This window comes from Rhea americana, unplaced genomic scaffold (genome assembly GCF_003343005.1).
Source record: "Rhea americana isolate MKP2758 unplaced genomic scaffold, rheAme1 scaffold_44, whole genome shotgun sequence".
NCBI classification, from domain to species: Eukaryota; Metazoa; Chordata; class Aves; order Rheiformes; family Rheidae; genus Rhea; species Rhea americana.
In genome coordinates, this window is record NW_028186579.1 from 5,355,220 (window position 1) to 5,375,380 (window position 20,161).

The following is a 20,161-nucleotide window of genomic DNA, read 5'->3' on the forward strand; positions in this document are numbered from 1 at the left end:
CTTTTTTATTTTTTAATTTGTAGGACAGAATTCTGAAAACGAATAGTTTATTTAAAGGGATAGGCAGGGAGTCAGCTGGTACGAGTTGATCGTGCTGCCCTGACCCTGCACCTCCCGTCTGGGTTTGTCTGACACGTGCTTGTTTTTGGGGAGTGAAAGACAGCCTGCCAGAGCTGTTCTCGAAGCTTGAATGCCAGATCCCCAGCTGGCTTAAACTGATGGAARTCTATTCATTTCAGCTGAACAGAGCTGCTTCCCTTCAGCTGAGCTTCTGGCCCTGAATGTTTAGGTCTTTGTACCTGTTTCATTGCAGCTGTTAGCTCTAAACTTGGGAATCAGTAGAGCTTGCAGTGTTATAAAGCACTGTGCTGTTAAAAAATACTTAAAGGTTAGGGGCTGCTAGGTGCTGGTCCATTCCCCTCCCACCCCTACCAGTAATCTGTGGGTGAAGAACCCATAAGTAAATGCAAGAACACTAATCCAGTCACCTGGACTGTGCTGTATCAGCGAGACTTTTTCAAACGATCAAGCCTGTTTTGTTTTAGCCAGCATTTAAGTTGTATTTACAGTTTTCTCCCGAGGTACGTTTTCAGGCTATTCCTGAAAGAAGGCCAAATATTGCCATTATTGAAAGTTTAAAATGTAATGTTTTCCCCAAGGATTTTCTTCATTACAGAGGCAGTGCTTGGAATCTGTAATACTGTGTCTTCTTTTCTCAGCACATGTGAAAGTGCTGTCATATTGTGGAGAGAATGGATGTTAACAGGTATTGCAGAAAACTAATCCATTAATCTGATTTTAGACTAAATCCACCATGGATTGCCTTTTCATTTTTTTTAAAACCATGGTACATTTCTCAGMTTTCTTTTGAGTTTTTTTTGTTTTTGCTGGCAGTTTTTACTGAAATACACTGGGTACTTCAGGGAAGTTGAGTGACAATACTGATTTTTTCGTTGTTGGTAATGGGCAGTGACTCAGCCTATTTGTACAGTGTAACGTGCACCTGCTGGAGTCACACGTGTAACAGTGAAGTTAACATTTCTAGAAAGCCTAAGAAATTAAACTTCACCTTTAAAAAACAAAGCTACACAATTCTAACCTATATTAGCGTCCAGCTGAACTGCGTATACCTGTCTGGTAAGAAAGCCTTGAACTGAAGTAGTAGTCAAGGATGCAAGCTATGGAACCATATTCTGTAGAAGGCAGCATCCTTGGGTTGATGTGTATAGTTAGGAAATTTGTCAGAAGAAAAGCTAGAGACCTGTTTTATATTTAATTATATTTGTGCCAAAAGAGCTAAGAATATTTAAGTTAAATTGAAATGCTTAAATGGGTGCACATGTGCCTTAATTCAGAGAAGCGTGTTTGTACATATACTGAAGATAATGGATTTATTGAAAAATACAGTCCCTTGGACTTTGGATCCCGTGACCGCTTTTGATATAAGCGGAAATGCACAGAGCTAATCACTGCTATGTCTTGAGTTTGGTTTTGTCCCATGTTAATAGTTCAGGAGAGTAGTGAAGGTATCAGCTCAGCCTGCTGGGCTGATACCCATGGGAAACCCAGAGTGTGTGGGAAGGTATCAGCATGACAAAAAAAGGCATCATTGGTAAAGTCAGTCTCCATGGCTGCAAAGCTCACAGAGAAATTAATGGCTGCAAGTCCTGACTCTGCAGTTAGATTTCTATAGGATGAAGAAAATACAGAAAAGAATTTTAGTGATTCTCAGTTTTCATATGTCTTCAAAAACACTGTTTATAATGGGAAAAAAAAAACAAGMAAACATTACCATAAATACAATTTTATCTGTCTAATTTTCTTCAGTAAGTGTGCTGTACACAGCCAAATGGTAGGCACTGGTTTTGTGAGGCCAACTTAATCTTGCCAGTAGAGGTTTGGGAGAAAATGTAGCAGCATGATCTTTATTTTAGCACAATCTTAACTGTTGAACTTGGTTTGTACACTAACAGCAAACTCTGCATTAAAGGTTGCACTCATGCATCTTTTGCTGCTGTTACTGGGCTAACTGTTTTCAGCTGGTGCTAGTGCTAAATAGACTACAGTTACATCATGGTTTGCTTTGCAGACATAGACAAATATGATTCCTAATGGTAGCAAAATATGCTTTTTTTTTTCTTTAGGATTCTTTTTTCAGTGAAATCAGCAGCTTTGTGTCTACTTAGCACAACAAAGATTACTTTTAGATTCTGTAGGGTTTTTCCTGAAATTCTAGAGTTTTTGCCTGGGCGTTCTTCACTTCTGTCACTTCTTTTACCTTTTAAATATATTTTTCCTCATCTTTTTTCAGACAAGCTTAGATAGAAACTTGCTCCTCCATCTCTTGCTGAACAAGCTTCTCATATGAAAAGCACTGCCTCTGAACTATCATATACTATGTGATCATTTATCTTAGCCAGAACATAGATTGAGACATTGATAGCTTACGTGTGCCCTAGAACTGGTATCCTGTAGTGAAATTCAATGGCGTTTGGCAGATTCATTTCCATTTTTCTCACCACCACAGAGACATGCAGACTGTGAGGTCTAAATACTTGCACACAGGCTCTGGCCATTCTTGTGTTACTCCCTTTTACACTTGTGCTCTGCAAAGCTAAGCAATTGGAAGAGATTCTCATAATCTCTGTCCTCATAGAAAGTTTGATCTACCAAGGTTCTTAAATACATGCTTAATTTTAAGGAGACAAATAATTGATTCCCTGTTGACTTCAGCAGGACTATTCACATGCTTAAAGATGAGATCCTTCTGTAAGTGCTTTGCTGGAGTAGTGCCAAAGTGGTATATAAATCATAGTGCCCCAAAATAAAATGATAGAAAGAGTGAGGTCTGTTTGATAATATTACATAATGTATTTCAAAAAAGAAAAGATTATTTTAAACTAAGCCTACTGTATGTATAGCAAAGCTAAATTTTGTGTGGTTCTAATTTACTGATATAGTGGGTATGTGATGCAGTTTCAGACTGGTAGCTCCAAGTATCAGTAATATGCAAGATTTCATAAATGTATCAAGTCGAGTAGAAATGTTTTATTAATTCTACAAGGGCTTTTATATTTTAAAGTATTTTGTTGCATAATTTATATGACCATCCTATGAGTGTATGATCACTTTTTATTACCTTAACACTAGGTTAATTAGAAGGTATTTTACTCTATTTTAACTATGGAAATCTGGATACTAACTTATGTTCTCAGACCTGAGGTMTTCTTGATGTCAGATTTAAGGTGACTTGGAGGTTGATGTTAAATGTTGTTTTATGAGCCAGAGTTCTAGCATCATTTCCTCCAAAAGCTTCCTAAACTACCCATGTCCTAAAAGCTTTTCTGAAAAATTACAACACCGTTGTGAAGCATCCAATTCAGCAGTCTTTGGGAGTAGTGAGTATTGGCTGCACATTAAGTACTCTAACTTTGTCTTGTTCGTGCTCTTGTCTTGTCTGATAGGAGCTCAGCTAAGCAATTAGAGACCCTAGGCCTGGTTTCCTTTTCTACTTGTGTAAATCAAGAGTTATTCCAGTGGTCACGACAGCATCATAGTGCTCAGCTTTACCCTTCCAGATGAATTCCCATTTAATCAGGGCTGAGTGGATTTACCCAAGGGTACATGTGGTGAAATTCTTAAGAATCAGGTCCTTCCGACAGAAGAGAAAATATTGTAAAAGTGATGTCAGTTACAGGACAACTTGACTTGCTTTCCTTCCTGTCTGCAAATAGCAGCTCTGAAGTTGAGAGCACCAGTATTAAGAGATTAAATGTAAAAGATACGTAGAAGGTGACGACAAAGAACCTAGTTCTCTGAATGCTTTGGAAAGGTCATTGCCATCATTCCTGTTTTGCAGTTAGAATTGAAGCACGGCGAGCTGAAGTGACTTGCCCAAGGTTGGCAGAGAGACCATGCTAGAGTAAGCGACAGAATGTGTCTCCGATGTCCCCAGCCCAGGCTAAATGATATTGGTCAAAATGCCACTGCTGAGTGAAATACGGTGTATCACAGTTTGCGCTCTCTCTCTGAAGTTGCACTCACATTTGCACATTTTTTCAAAGGTGTCAAGTTTTCACCTGGAAATGAGATACTTGACTACATAGTCACCTGAGTTTAAGTGTCAGGGATCAAATCTACTGAAGAAGCTCTGCGTCAAACTTCTATCTAATTTGTGGTTGAAATTAATTAGGAAGTAGCCTTCTAATTCCCCAGCCCTCAAATGCTTCAGACGTAGCCCCTGTTTTCAAACATGCTCATGCAGTGTCTAGTGCAAAGGAGTGTTCCTTGTAGTTGGAGCCTGTCAGAGGAAAACACAATTCACAAACAAGAATGAGGAGACATTTGAAAATTAAACCTCAGTTTAAAACAAACACTCTGTATGGCCAAACTGTAGACCATTTTTTCTGTTTAATGTCAATGCAGTGATTTGGCTGTATAATTAGTTAATGTGTAGTACAGTGTGATTGTAAATGCTTGATGACCGCCTCTTCATGGTAACGAGAATAAAAAAAAAAAATGAGCAGCTTAGACCTGGTAGCCACATGTATGTAGGTAATCAAGTAATCCTAGCAAATTCTGTCAAACTGTACATATGAGTGAAGTGCAGATTGGTGGGGTTGAGGTTGATGTTTTTCATTCATGTGATACAGTTAGCATTTCTCTTTAATGTTGTAACAGGCATTGACAGTGCAGTCTTGTTCTCTGCTGCCGTCTGTGTTTTCATGTCGCCTACACTTCTGGAAAACAGTTAATGTTTGAATGTGTCTTGTTTCCTGTTGAGAGGTTTTGTGGGGATAATGACAATGTTATGGGTTTTAGCAGTTGACCGTTCTGCCAGCTAAGACATGTGCTGGCACATGACACAAGACATTCAGGCTCTTRGCAGTTTGCCTTCACAGTCAAGATGGGAAAAGCTCTTTAGTTCCTGAGATTTCCAGATTTTGCTGTAAAATTTTTAATTGTGAAAATAGTCTGTGTCTTTATTCAGGCTAGATATGAACTAAAATGCATATCCTTTGGGATGACACAAAGTCAAGTTGTTGCCAGTTCTTCATGAGGGCAAAAGAGAGGTGAAAGCTCTTCAGGTGTATCACTCTAAGAATCCTGTATAATAYGGAATGAAAGAAAGCTCAAAGCTTTTATCAGCTCTGCTGACAATTAGCTTCATTCCTACATTCTTAACAAATTTGGCAAATTTGGAATTCAAAATGAATGAGCCAATTGAAAGGAAAAAAGCATGTTGATCACCTGCATTTTTATGCCTCAGTTTTTTGCTTCTGACAAGACATGGCTTAATTCTAAGAAAAGATGAATAGAAGGAAGACTTTTAATGCTTTTTTTTTTCTCCCCAGCAGATCAATGTGCTTTTCCTTCAGCAAAGCGTGTTAGTTCTTTGCTGTTTTTCCTATAAGTGCCAACCTGCCTGGATTTAGCAGATAAAGGGGATTTATTACAAAATCATCTTTCAGCATAAGTGACAGTCACTGGATGGGCCGTATTAATGTTGAAATATATTCGCCCTCTGCATCGCAAGTGAGTCCTATGGAACTTAGTGCTAAAATGGGTATATTAGGTTACYAGACTGGCTGCAGACGTACTTGTCTTGAGAAGTGAAGTTTGAGTAGGTGCTGAGTTACACACTGGAGCCCATAAACAGGACCTTCACTTGATAGACAGGAAACGCGTCTGGTAGCAGGCATATACCCACAGCTTACAAAAGGAGAGATTTCAAAAAACACCACTCAGCACTTGAGTTGTACCAGTSACCGCTTGTTTGTTTTTTGCAGTGGAGTTTCGGAAAGGTCAGTGCTACAATTGACCTTCTCTGATCGTATCTTCTTCCATTTCCTTCCTGCTCTGTGTGCAGTAGCCTTCCAGATACCTTGTATCACAAGGGCAGGTCTAGAAAGTTATCTTCATCATGTGAGCTTTTACATAGCCAAAATCTTCCTCTGTGAAAGCTGTTCTTACTCTGTACAGTGGTGTGTCACAGTTGTATTTCACAGAGCAATGTTAGCTGAATTTCTGTTGCCAGGGAAGAGCTTGGCTCTGAGCAGGACATTCTTCTAAAGGAGGTGTCATTTCTGAGTCTGCTGGCTTTTCTGGGCTGAAGCTTGCTGTTCTGTGGAGTTACCAAGCTTCTTGTTTTATTTTATTTTTTATTCGTATTTGTGATGTAGATGGGCAGGGAGCCATAAGAATGTGCTATATGTCTTCAAGTATATGATCAATTTATTTTTGTAGAGAAAGTAATAGGTAACATGGCACAGTATGAAGTTATAAAAGGAGGTTGCAGTCAGTACTGCTGGCATTAATTTAACTAGAGAATGTGCCCTTAAATGTCAGGAGACTCTGCAAGAAGCACTGAGTTATTTGAGAAGACAACAACTTTGATGTTGATGTTATCAACAAAAATGCAGGATATTAAAAGCAGTATTCCAATTTTGCTATTTTTTTTTTCTTATTTGATAAAATGACTAGTGCTTTAGCAGGTGCTCTGGGAAGGTTAATGAAACTATAACGGTTACGGTGAAAGAGTATACCTGGAACTAATTGCCTTGTATAGGTGACTCGCCACTGAAGTTAGCTCACAGCTTGTAAACTGAACAGCTAATTTGTTGTGAAAATACTGCAGTTAGGTGGTACCTTGTCCTCTTGTGCCGGCAGATGAAAGAAGACCAGACAATCTGGGCTATAAAAAGTACATAGGCTGCAAACATATTTATGCTATATCAAAATACAAGAATGGCTGTTCTTGATCAAACTAAGGGCTTGTCTGTCTTCAGCAGGGCGGCTGGTGAATGCACAGGGAAAAGCACAGAGAAACATGGCGGTAGGATGATCCTTCCTCTCACATGTCATCCCTGCTTCTGTCAGCTGAGTGGTTCAGAGGCTTTCAGAGCCAGAGGTTGCATTAGTTTGTGTTTAATACCCCTGATGGGCCTGTCATCCGTGAATTTATCTAATCGCTTTTTGAACCTGTTTGTGTGTCTGCTCCCAGAACATCCTGTAGCAATGGGTTTTGCCCTTTATTTATGCATTGTATGACAAAGCACTTCATTTGCTTGTTTGAAACCCGCTGCTTGATTGCTTTGTTGAGTGTTCCTTAGTTCTTCCATTAAAACAACACAGACCGCTTTGATTTCCTAATTTTCTTCACGCTATTCATGATTTTATAAATCTCTGTCATCTCGTCTTTCAACCTACTCTTTTCCAGGCTGAGAAGTCTRTTTACTCTCTCCATGTATCAAAAGCATTCCATAACTTTGATCATTCTTCTTGTCTGTTCCATCCCATTCTAGTTCTGTTAGATCAGTCCATATCCTGTATCTGTCCGTGTCCTTGTTTTGCAGTCATTCCCTTCCAGGGGAAAAATATTATTCAGGAGTGCTTCTCCCAGRTATGGGATACCTGGGCTCTGCAGCCTCACTTGCATATTGGGAGTTTGAATCCTCCCTTCCCAGTTCCTCTGAGAGAACTCTCAGGCCATCTACCCATCCAGGCCAGGACATTCCCCTGTTTTTCACTGGAGCCAATATAGAGTATTTATCAGGGCTCATAAGAGGCAGCCAGAACGAGCTAGACTTGGCTGTGCCATAGCACTAGGATGCACTCACTCTGCTCCAAGACCCTGCTGAGCAGTCATGGGATAAACTGTGTTTAATGAAAGAAAGAAACAAAATAAAAATATTAGTTGCAAAAGTGTCCTCATTATAATGTATGCAGTTGTCTCCATGAGTTGGGACATATTATTGCTGTGGGGTTTTTTTTTCCTTCGATTTTCAAAATCCAAAATCAACACAGCAGTTGTCTGTGTAGGTTTAGGAGTTAAAGAATCTAGGTCAATAAAGAAAGGCCTTGAGAAATGATGGCAYTGAGCTGGTAAAGCTCAAAGAAATTCAGATCTTTGAGCAGCTGCTGACAAGCTCTGGTAAACCAGGATGTAGGCAGGTGCTAAAAGCAGCCAGTGAATGGCAAAACATACAGATAAATGATGCATGACACTCATTATTCCTAATTTAGTTCCTCAAACTCAAAATCAGTGGAATGTATTATTGTTTATTATAATGGTATTATTATTTATTGCTTGTCATATAGTTGGGCTCAGAGGTCCCATGATGATGTTTTATAAATGTATAGTTAAAGGGCTACATTTCATACTAAAAAATTCCATTTTAAAGCATCTTAGAAAGTCCTAATAATTTACTGCTTAATAAATCTTTATATACTCCTGTAGCATCAAAAACTTAATAGGTTATTACTAAACCTAGCAACCTTGTACTCCTTCCACAGATGTGCTCATAAGCATTTATAGTACACAGTATACACATCTGAAACCTTCTGATACTAAATATTAATCACTTATTAATTATTCAGAAATTATTAATAAATGAAAGCTCAGTAGACTGTCGATGTTAAGAAAGAATTGACTATTATATTTTCTTTAAGGGCAATATAAAAAAAACTTAAAGGCTGAGCACTGAGCCATATAGAATTAAAAATCTCTCAGGAGGACTAGATGTATTTTTCCAGTGCTTGAGACCTGTTGAATATTAGCAGCTGAAATCGGTATTTATGAAAAGAAGTACTGAGTACCTCCTGAAATCGACCAAAATAGCCTTATTATTGCTGAAAGTTTTCTTAGGCATTCCTGTGTTTCATTTCCTATTTTTTGTCAGTGCTTGGCAAATTATAGTGACTATTTATGTAATTTATACAACTGGAATAATGATATGTGTGAAACCTAATTTGGAATTTTCAGAGCTTCATACAAATTAATTTATCTCAGCAAAGTCATCTATATAAAGATCTAATTTGACAGAATTAACATAACAAAATGATAGATACGTTTGCTTGTGACAGTTAATGAAGTTACATGAGGGATTAGAAGCTCTTTTTTCTAGGTACTGTCCACATACATGATTTAAAAAAAATATATTTTTAGAGGGAGGTTAGAGTTCAGTATCAAGAGTAAGCACTGGTTATTTTCCATTGTGATTGTCCCTGAAATTATACACATTAACAGGAATCATTTGTGGATTTTTTGCTCTCTTTTCCTACGTATATATACTAGCAATTTATAGGTTTGCTTTGGCCAAGATCACTTTGTTTTCATTTTCAGGGGCTAACAGAATTACCAGTGGCTGTATTGATAATCTCAGGGCTATTTTTGTATGTTGAATCTCTTACAAGCCTGCTTTGCTTAATATTAAAAGCATCCTGCAAAGGTACAGTAAAATGATATTAAGAAAATATAATAAAGCGAGATCTGTGCATACATAATTTTTATGGGAAATTTTATGGGAGTTGTGAGCACACAGTGATGTGATAGTAGACCCATTAGATTTATTTGTAGCAAAAGTACTGTCTCTTATAAAATCATAAGCTTGAGGTAAGAATGATACTACATCACCTACTTCACTTGAGTTTTTCCTGTATTTTTCCTTATCTATTTTTACTGTTGCAAAACCTCTTAGAAGCTGTAGAATACATATAGCATGTACAGCCTAATGCACTGACTTTACTTCCACCTTGTAATTTTTATGTTTTATTGTATTACTTTTGTTGTCAGGATGGTTTGATTCCTTTTGCTGTTTACGCTCTTCTCATTTGCAMTTCTTTCTGGTCTATTTTATTTATTATATATAAGAATATGAGCAGCATCATTCCAGAGGTGAGATGCCGCAACCGCCAGCCACACCTTGTAGCTCAGAGATTTGCTAATGTCCCATTGCAGAGGCAATGGCTAAAGTTACATGATTTCTTTTTTTTTGTRTGCCTGTTTCTTACAATGGGTGAKAATGTCCTGCTGAGACATCAGTATGTTTTTGTGACAGATTTGTTTGTTTCCTGTATTTCACTAATTATTCTCTCTCCTGAGACAGAACATTGCATGTTTATCCAAMGTAGTTGTTGTATACTCACTGTAAACAGTAGGCACCAGGATGATGGAAAGGAACATGTTGGTATTGTGTTCGTCTTTTTAATGTTTAACTACACTGTTTAAATTATTGTGTAGTTATTTAATCGCCTGCACATAACCATCTATATCGAAAGAGATATGAAAGGGAGAAGGAACACGCTTAATATATCTCTGCTGTATGGTAGCTGACTGTTACCCAATTCTTCATTCCTATGTTCTTCTATTTCATTAATATTATGACTGGTATCTTATAACGTCTGTGGGTGTGGAGTTACTCAGGGTTATGTTGTGACTACTTTCTTCTCTAGGCCCTAGGCTCCTTGACCACCACTCTCTTGCCACAAGGAAGGTCATACGGTGCTTAAGAAAGCCTTTCGCTTTGAAAGCTCATAGTGATTTAAAAGATATTCTGTATACCTAAAATAGCATATATTGTTCAATGTGATAGTTTTATAAATTAGTAGAATATTTTTAATGGATTAACTGCCAGAAGAATGTTAGACAGTCATGCAGTTTCACCCACCTGCACAGTACTGTCCAGAGAATCTCATTTATGAACCTCTGCATCAAACCCATAGCTTCTACTTGGGCAATATCAGAGCATTTCAGAAGTTACCCCTCTCTTGCTGAAAAGACTTTCAGGGCTACAGAATCAACTGTACACAGAGTAGTTGCTACAAAGGTAATTTGCTTTCATGGTTATGTGTTTGCATTTATTTATAATCTCCATTTGACTCCATCTCCAGTTGAGCTTCCAACACATCCTTAGATTTTCTGATGCCTTTTCTGTTAGATCAGAGATTCACAATTAGAAATTTCTTCTCCATGTAGGTGTTTGCAGGCTGAAGTAAAATAATTTCTTTACTGTTTCTTGGATAAATGAAATCAATTGAGCTTCTTATGCCTCTTATGAAGTATGTTGTTCTAAACTTCAGATCATCAACATAACCTTTTACTGAGCCTCATCCAATTTTAACTTCCCTTTAAAATTTAAAAACAAGAACTAGACATTGGATTCCAGTGGGTCTTGCTGATGCTGCAAGCAGAGATAACCACATCTCCCAACTCCTGCTTGATAGTGTTTCTGTATATAAGTGCTAAGGATTGCTTGACCTCTTAACTGCATCACCATTCAGGAACTTCATGTTCGTGAAACTGTCTTTGATAACACTATTGCACTCCAGGGTATAAATTCCCATCCTTGTAGTGTGACACATATTCTTTACTCCTAAGTACATGATCCTGTATTTTGTTGTGTTGAAACAAGCTTTGTTCATATGAGCTCAGCTAACCAAGGGATGCAGAACTGCATGCATCACTGGCCAGTTTCCATCTTTAACTACTCCTTTGAGTTTCTCTCTCTCTCCCTCTCTCTCTCTCTCTCTCTTTTTTTTTTTTAGGGGAGCCTCCACTGTCACACTTTTTGTTCAAACTGTCCGTGAATCTACCCCCAAAATAAGCACCTAAATCACACCTCATTTCAGTTAGGGGGCTCAGCATCTCTAAGAACAGAGGCTGTTTTTAAAAACATATTTGTTTTGCTCTGATCAGTAAAAAAATGCAAAGGTAAACACTAGAATAGGTTTATAAAATAGTAWAAGGGACAGACAAATTCCCTTGTTGCTGAACGTTTATCTTTCTTTTCTGGCTTCAGTGGTAAGTTTTGTCATTACCAAATCTGTCTTCTAACCTCCCCTTGACCTAACTGCTGAATTCCAGTGTTCTATGAAAGTACATATTCTCTAGGTATAAGAATAGCAGCTGCAGTTACACTAGCTAGAACAAAAATGTACAAGGGCTATCAGTTGTCTTGCCTAGGGGCATAAGATGACTGCCAGCTGGGGTTACGAAGAAGTGTTTCCTTCCTCTGAGGCATTACATAATTGTCGAGGTATATTAAGTGTGCTGGGCTTTTTCCCCCACATTTGTTCAAAATTTACTATGCAAGCCAGTGCCATAGGAAGATGCCAAGCTAAAAAAGCAATTTGGTTTGTGTATTATGGCAATTCCTTTTATTTTATTTTTAATGCTGTCCAAAGTAAAATGAGATTCAGTATGCGTTTTACCTTGTTAACTTTGTAATGTATTGCTTTTAACGCTGCCCTGCCAGCTTTGTGACGCAAGTTTGACTGCAGCTGAGGAATATTGTTAATCCTCTCATTTCCTTGTGGGGAATCAGAGTTGAGCCAAATTAAATGTTTTGTGTTACGGTGTGGAGATTCTTGTTTTCTTGTAGAGTTGGACATAAAAAGTAAAAATACTGACTGCCAGGATCTCACTAGAGTGATACTGATTCTCCACATCCCATTTATGATACACCAATAAAGCAAAGTTATTCTTTTTCATCTTGCAGCTTACTCTTCACCAAAGTAAAACTGGARTGGGTACATAAAGGACCTGAAGAGGCTCTGGTGACTTGCAGACATATGTTGCAGATGTGGCAGATGGTATATAATGTTTCACAGCACAGGTAGGCTCTCTCCATAGTTTAACAGGTTCAGATTTTGTAATGAAAATGCATTTTTTCTCCTTTAAGTGTCCAGATACTGAAGTTACTTTGCAAAAAGGATGATAAACAGTACTGTTTAAAAAAGAAATACATGTAATGTTTCCAGCCATGATTAAATAAAGAAAAGCAAGACTAAAGAAGAAGATTTAAGATTTGGACCAGGAGTTCCTGATCTGGATGTTTAAATTGAACATCTCTATACTTACTCAGATGTGTAGAATGGAGGGCTGATTTTCTTCTTTTCTCCAATAGTGCTGAGCATCTATTTGCTGTTGTTTGAGTGAATGAGTCTGTCATGCTTTTTACCACCCAGGAATATGCAAGGGAGATACAGTCCTAAGTTAAGATGTGTGAAAGTTATCAAGTTGATTTTTCTTCTTTCCCACCCACTCTGGACATTGTCTCAGTCATGGTACCACTGTACAACTATTTGGGGAAAGTTATCTTTACACTGTACCTCTTATATGTAATGTCCAGAGAGATTGTGTTTGATGGGAAAGAACAGCATGCTTGATGGAAACAATCACACCAGCATGTTGCTGAAAGTTTGTAGGATTCAGTCTTGTACCCCTCATGTGAATAATTTTTATGCCGTAAGTATTCCTCATGAAGCTGAGCAAATCCAAACTGAACAGAAAGGACTGAGTAAGACTTAGTCTTGCAAGAGAAGACTGCAAACTTCAGACTGAAGAGAGTAAGTTAGAGAACAGACAAATAATTCAGCCATTTGTACTGCATTTGGGTCCCAAGCTGTGTTTTGRCCCTTACAGTTAAAAAGCCAAGAAGCAACAGCTTTAGGCTTTTGATAAGCATCAGCCATACAAGCCTAAACAAAACAAAAATGAGGGTTGTTCCAATGTATATTTCACTGTTATTCCCCAGTGGGACTTTTTGACTTTCTGAAAAATATTTCACACTGCATTCTGTATTGGGAGGTACTGCTTGAAAAGTAACAAGAATGAAATTGGTACCTGCAGTAAGACTGAACTCAGTGATCTAGGAAGCCCCTTGTATGAAGCAAATTACRGCAGTATCAACTAACAATTACAAAATACTTCGGGTTGGGTTTTCRTAAGAACTTAAAGGAAATTTTTGTCAGTGGGACTTGGACACAGACATTTTTTAGGGCCTCTTGAAAAAGAGAAACCTACATTGGTATAAAGAAATTGAGATCTGATCTTCACAACACTTCACTAGTTCAATCAGTAGCTAATTACCCATACTGTTAAGTTGCATTTTAGTTRCATTTGATTGCATTTGTCTATCTTTAGTTTCCCAGCTTTGCAATCTTACTATGACTCTGTTAGACTAAAGAATCTTTCAGTGCCCAATATTTTCTCCCCAGGCAGGTATTCATATGCCATGCTCCAGTCCTCTCTTGTCTTCTTTCAGAAAACTGAATAATAAACTGAACAACAATAAAGTGTTTCCTTCAGCTCTTCTTCCAACTCTTTCTTTTATTCACTTTCTGAACTACTTTTTAAAACCATAGACATTGGAGCTGCATTTGGCATCCCACTATCAGCCTTTCCATTGTCATATGTGCGTGGCAATTGATTTGGCTACTGTCCCTTCTTTGGTGCATGGAAAGGTATTCTTGGTTTAAGGCCTTGTGCTGCAATTTTGAAGGAGGGGCTCATGTTCAGGCCTTTTCCAGGGATTATTAAAGCCTCTGGGAATTACTGTTTTGCAGAATATRCTCCACCTGCTTATTAGGCTGAGATTTCAGTCTTTTTTTGCAGTTAAAAGGTCATGTCATTGGCTATATTAAGAAACATTTTGTTAACTAAGGCCACCACATCAAGGCTACTCTGAATATTGATCTGTTGTCAWTTTTTGCTATCACCAAACCTATACTATCCACCAGTCTCCTCAGCTGTCCTTTATGTAGGCATATAATATATAACTCAGTGTTCRGCCATATGCCTAAACACTGCCATCTTGGTGCTGACTACTGTGTCAAAATATGTTATACCTYATGTTAGTTATATCTGAGTGCCTCTGCTATGTTCCTGCTCACGTAATGCACTAGCAATATGGAGATMCTCCTGCAATTCCATGGTAGTTCCCCAGCCAAGGCAAGTACAGTTGTGCAAATCCTGGGTAGGAAGACAGAAGTGCAATCCAGAGAATTTAGTTTTTCCTTACATTCTGTCACAGCATGATCATTTTGAATGAGATGTCATTGTATAAAACAGTACAGAAGCCAGGGAAGCCCAGTCAAGGCTAGAGCTTTGTGTGAACAAGTCCAAATGCCCAAGAATTCAGGACCGACTAACAGAAACTGTAGTTTGGATTACAAAGACCAAGTAAAAGATTAATTAGCTGTTGTAAATATGACTATGACTGTGATGAATGACAATAAGTAACGATCAGTCCTAGGTTGTATAGCTAKCAAGGACAAGACTTTGTTTATTTTTGCTGTTGTTCTCAGTGTTAACAGAATAATCATGTTTAAAACCACATAGCAGTCCCAAGCTGATTCTTTTGCTGGCTTAATGCAAATTCAAAGGGAATCTTGTACAATCCATACCAAAGGACCAATTAGACTAGAAAACTAGGCATCCAGAGCAATCATGAGTCTGTGATAAGTTTTTTCCTTGGGGCAATATTGGCTAACGGCTGAGCTGCACACTTGGAAGTGTGCCAGAAAAAGAAGTGAGGACAGTCACTTTTCCTTTTGATATTTTGTCCCTAAATGGATGATGAGAGGAGATATCATCACCATCTGATCCTAGGGAAATGGCAGTCTATGTGGTGACAGGAAGGCTCAGGAGATCTACATTAAGTGGTTTTCATTTAGGCACCCGCGGTTTTATCGCAGTTTCCCTTTGGAAGACCTCTGCTGAGGACAGAAGTCATGTTAAAGAGCAGGCCAGATATTCTTCCTTTCATAATGCAGCACTATGTGGTAGATTTTTTTCCTCCTCCTCCTAAACAGGAGAACATAATCCCTTTGAAATGAAGAAATTAGCACCTATGGGGAAGATGGTAATCGGTTTGTTTTGAAAGGATTAGCATGGCAGACCTGTGAACAAATCCTGCAGATGAATCCAAGGGACAGTGATTCTTTCTAGTGTGTGTTGCTGGGGGGCACTGGTTGGCCTTCTCTGATCTAGCTCCCAGCTGGCAACCTGGTCCTTGTGCCGTGGTTCACAAAGACCCCAACAGTTACATAAATCCGTGGTGGCAGACCTCCTGGAGCCCTTGCTGGGCGYTGTGTCTCTGAGTATTTGATTTCTGCTCTAGCTGGGAGGCTGGGGATGTTTAAATGACACATTCAAGAAGCTGATCGCCTGCAACAGAAAGGCTGAGTTTTCAGTTCCAGTAGAAGTTAGATGAAATTATTGCTCTGAGGAAAACATGGTCTCTCTGCTGAAAGGTCACTAGATAACAGGTTTGTTTCTTTACAGTGGCTCTGAAAAAGAAAGTAGTGTGACAGAAGTGCCAGTGATCAAAAAGCATAATGGAATGCATCTCACGCTCCCGGATGCTCACGACACTGATTCTGGTGAGGAAACAAGATTTTTGCTTTCCCATCCTAAATATGTACTTTCATGAGAGAAGAATGTATTATTTTCTGGTGGGGAGGACTCTGGGATGGGAGTCAGGAGATCTGGATTCTACTCTTGGACCTATCTCCAGGGCTGCTTCTGTGCTGCTGAATGTGTCACTATGGTTTATCTGTACCTTGGCTTCCCCATTTATAAAAGCAAAGACATGGATTCCTGCTTTCTTTTACAAAGCTCTCTGAGACAAATATGAAATGTATTTGAAGAGAGTTTATTATACTTCTGCAATAACTAATTCAGTCCTTTTCCTCCACCCCCAACCAAATTTAATCCTTTTAAGTGTCCTGATCACGGCAACTAATATTCTTGTTTTGGAAAGCTGAATGTCATTTTCTATTAGAGGGTAATTGGGTCTTGGATTTATACATAAACTGTGTGATGCTTTATTATAGGGTAAATATACAGTAACACATATCATTGGATGTAAATAACAGACATCAAAGCTAATCTTGGCAGGAAGGGTAAAAGAGAATTTCTAATGGTGCTGCTAACTTGTGATTTTATCATGAGTCTCATGATATTTGGTGTTTCCTTTAAAACCTCAACTCTCAAAATCAGATAATTGTGTGAGAAACTTGCCTTTTAATTTTGTTTTTTTAGAGAAGCAACTTTCTACCCTTAAGGATATAGAAGAACCCTTGGGGGAAAAAAAGAACATTACAGGTTCAAAAAATGRACAAAAAATGTATATGAAAACTTACATATTTTTAAAAGTTTTTATGCAAGCTTTATGCTTTAAGGTCATGAGATTATGGTTTGTTCAGGTCTTAATCTGAACATTTAATTCTGGCAAAACTGAAGTCACAGTCTCAGCATACATGACTGAAGAGAAAGACAAGTATGACTTTTATTCAGTTATATGTGTGTAGCCCCTATTTACACTTTCMTAATGTTTAAAATTCATTACAAGGTTAGGTCTTGAGCATACAAGCACTCAGGCATCGGAACATTCAATGTGTCTGCTCTTACTTTTGTTTGCAATGTTGAGCCCTTAGGGTTTGTATTTACGACACTGTAATCTTACTGATTCTATATACATATATTAATGTAATTTTTAATCTGTTTATGCCATTTCCCTTGTAWTAACCTTTGCTGAGGTGAGTCTCTGTATTTTGTTTAAAGCCTTTTTCTCATTKTTTGTATGAATCAGTGTTCTATAGTATTTGACTTACTTAAAGGGACTAGGACAARTATAGCACAGGTGAAGGACAAATACAGCACAGATAGGTAAAGGGGATATACTAAATGAATTACAGACATATGTGCAGTTTGGCATGTTAAGAATGATCTAGAAAAGTGAGTGAGTGTGACAGGAAGAAGTTTCTGGTAATACAAAATCATTTGCAGGTGATTGTGAAKATTTACAGAAATACCCTCTATCATCCCTGATACTAGGCAGTAAAATGAACTTTCAGTTTCAATGGATACATGCTGTGAAAATGGTTTGGAAGATCCTGTAGATAATTTGCAGAAACATCTCACTAAGCATTACTGGGAAAGAAAGAGAAAACAACAAAATATTCTTATGCTACAGCACATACGTTATCCATCTAGTTCCCAGTCTGCTATTGAAATAGTGCTTGACTTTTGGTGCTCAAACTGGCTGTATCCTGGATTTATCCCTGTACCTTCAGCCCTAGCGAGTGCTTAATGCTATATAGAGGGTACACTTGTTCTTCAAGGAATCTCTTGCCTTACWTTGCAATTGTCTGGAGAAAGGAGTGAGGCCAGGCTTGAGCTAAGCCTGCCTCACAGCATGGTTTGAGTTTTTTAAGAACACTTGTCACCAACGAAGCCCATAATATTTTGGTGTTCTGGGCTACCACCTTCCTAAGAGCTCAGTCCCTGGAGCATCTCCTCCACAGTCCTCTCTCGTAGCTTCTTCCAGTTTTCTTGCCTCCTGCTCCCTCCTCTGCTGCAGACCTGCAGCAGCACCTCCTCCTGAGCCACAGCAGACAAAGCTCAGGCAAGTTTGATCTCCATGTTGTGCCCTCTTCAAAAAAGCATCTAGGCTGAGTGTCTGTCCCAGCCTGCTCTTATCCCATACCTAGCAGCCAGCATGCAGTGAAGCACCTGTAACTCAGCAAAGAACAAATAAATGTTAAGTACAAGCTTTAAAGCAGCTTTTCACGTATGTAAAGTGATTTACACTGAATGCAGTTTGGCTGTAGCCAAGAAATGTTTTCCTTCCTCCTTCTTTGAGAATCTAGGTTTCAGTGCTAATGCAGTCGCACCCATGATGGAGATAAGGATGTCATGWGTCCCTAAATTACGCCATCCAACGTAGCATGCAAGTGGAACTGGCTGCTGTAAGCCGAGGTGTGTGGCTTGCTGCTTTGCAGGCTCTGCTGACGCTGCCGTTCTCCATCTGCAGAAAGCAGGCAGCTGGAGGTATTGTCTCGGTTGGGGTCCTCTTTGAACATAGTAGGAGGTAAGATTGGAGAATGCAGCTCTAGCCCCTCTCACCCCCACATCTCCCTGGAGCTGCATCTGCTGCTTACTACTTTGAAGGAGGGAGGAGGTCTGATCTTTGCATCATCCTGGAGCAGGCTGCAGTTTCCATYGTGAAATCCCCAGGGAGCATGCAGCAATATCACTGTAGTGCACAGGCGCTCTGTGATCTCTGGACTTGTCACTGAAGGAGGGGATTACTGCGTCTGGGTTTGACACTGTCCTCTCCCTCAGACCACAGTGAGATTATTTGCAGTGCTAGAATTTTAGTTTGGCTGCCAGGACGATTAATTCCTCTTTATTTTCTTCATCTCCTGACTGAAGCAGTGTTTCTAGCTAAATTCACTGATAGCAGTCAGCTGTCTTGCTCTTTCATTCTTCTTGTGATTTAGTCTTATCTTATAATGCTCTTGTCTGAATTGGTTTAGACTAGGAAATTCTGTGTTTCTTAAGTCTAGTAAATCTACTGAGGTTCATTTCTATTTTGATTTCTATCTTTTTCATAGATGTGAAATGTTAAACCTAGTTCTTCTTGGTCTTAYAACAATTTTAAAACAATGCTTTAAAATTATTTAGATATATTTTGTGTGGCTTATGCTCTGAGCTCATCACATCAAAAACAATTTTGTTATGATTTTTTTCCAAAATGTTCGGAGGGCTTTATTGAAAAATGTGAAGTTTATACTTTGTCTAGTGGAGCTGTTAAAAAGAGAAAAAGACTGCACTAAAATACCGAATAGATGTGATATCTTCTTATGCCAATGTTTGCATGTATTTTGAGCATGACATTAAAGTTCTGTTAGGCAGGTTTTGTGTGTTTTTTGGTTTTTTTTTTGTTTGTTTGTTTTGTTTTTTTTAGCATGGAAAGATCTGTATTTCTTCAGGAAGAGACATTTTGTAAGGAGACACTCAGAAACATTTTCTAATGTCGCTTACTGGCTTTTTCACTCTGTCTCCCTTTCTTCCCCCCCGCCAAGATCAGAGCGATATCAGTGTGATACATGCCTACCTCCTCTCTGAGAAGACTGCGTGTTAGATGCATAATGTCTTTTGGCTCCTGTGTTGAAGAGGCTGCTGCCCGCAGCCCGCCCCCAGGCTCACCATATTGCCTGACTGCCTTCAGATCTGTTGCTGTGCACCCTCCACTCAGAATAGGCCAGTCTGGCAAATACCTTCTTTTAAAGTGTTTATTTGGGCAGACAAGCATTAAAGAGCCTTCCTGTGAGTGGTTCAGCAGGGATGGGGAAGAGGAGCTATAACAAGCTTATGTGTGTAGGCTAGGATGGAGGGAGCCTTTTCAGCTGGCTTATGTGTGACTAGAGCAAGATCTGCGTGTGATACCCTTAAGGATGGAAAGGATCCTCTCATATCTGCCTAGTGTGGTTTCATTCCTTGCTTAAGTTTGAATATGAAAGAAAATAATCAAAGGACTATAATGCAAAGGCTGTTAAATGCAAAGAGCCACCGCTCTTAAGTGCTGCATAACTTTGGTTCTTTTTTTATGTGTGTGCATGTTGAAGCACACAGCATTGGGCAAGATCATCAAATCAGCCTTTCTGCTCTTGGAAACTACCTGACTAATGAAGAAAAAGGAGAAGAGGAACATCTAAATTGTATTTTTTGGAGGGCAACTAACTCAGTGATGGTCTTTTAAAGCCTGCTTAATGTGGGAAGGATGCTTTCTTAGATCCTAAGTGGCTGTTC

General features: G+C 38.8%; 1 protein-coding gene across 2 annotated transcripts in view; it reads left to right on the plus strand.

Annotated features, from left to right (window-relative positions):
• Window positions 1–20,161, plus strand: part of TTC7A (tetratricopeptide repeat domain 7A) — a 180,812-nt gene that overhangs the window by 106,807 nt on the left and 53,844 nt on the right. For both annotated transcript variants that reach the window (XM_085315879.1, XM_085315878.1), the window contains exons 16-17: window positions 12,279–12,395; window positions 15,848–15,945. In XM_085315879.1, the coding sequence (XP_085172005.1) occupies window positions 12,279–12,395; window positions 15,848–15,945 (215 nt within the window). The remainder of the gene's footprint in view (window positions 1–12,278; window positions 12,396–15,847; window positions 15,946–20,161) is intronic.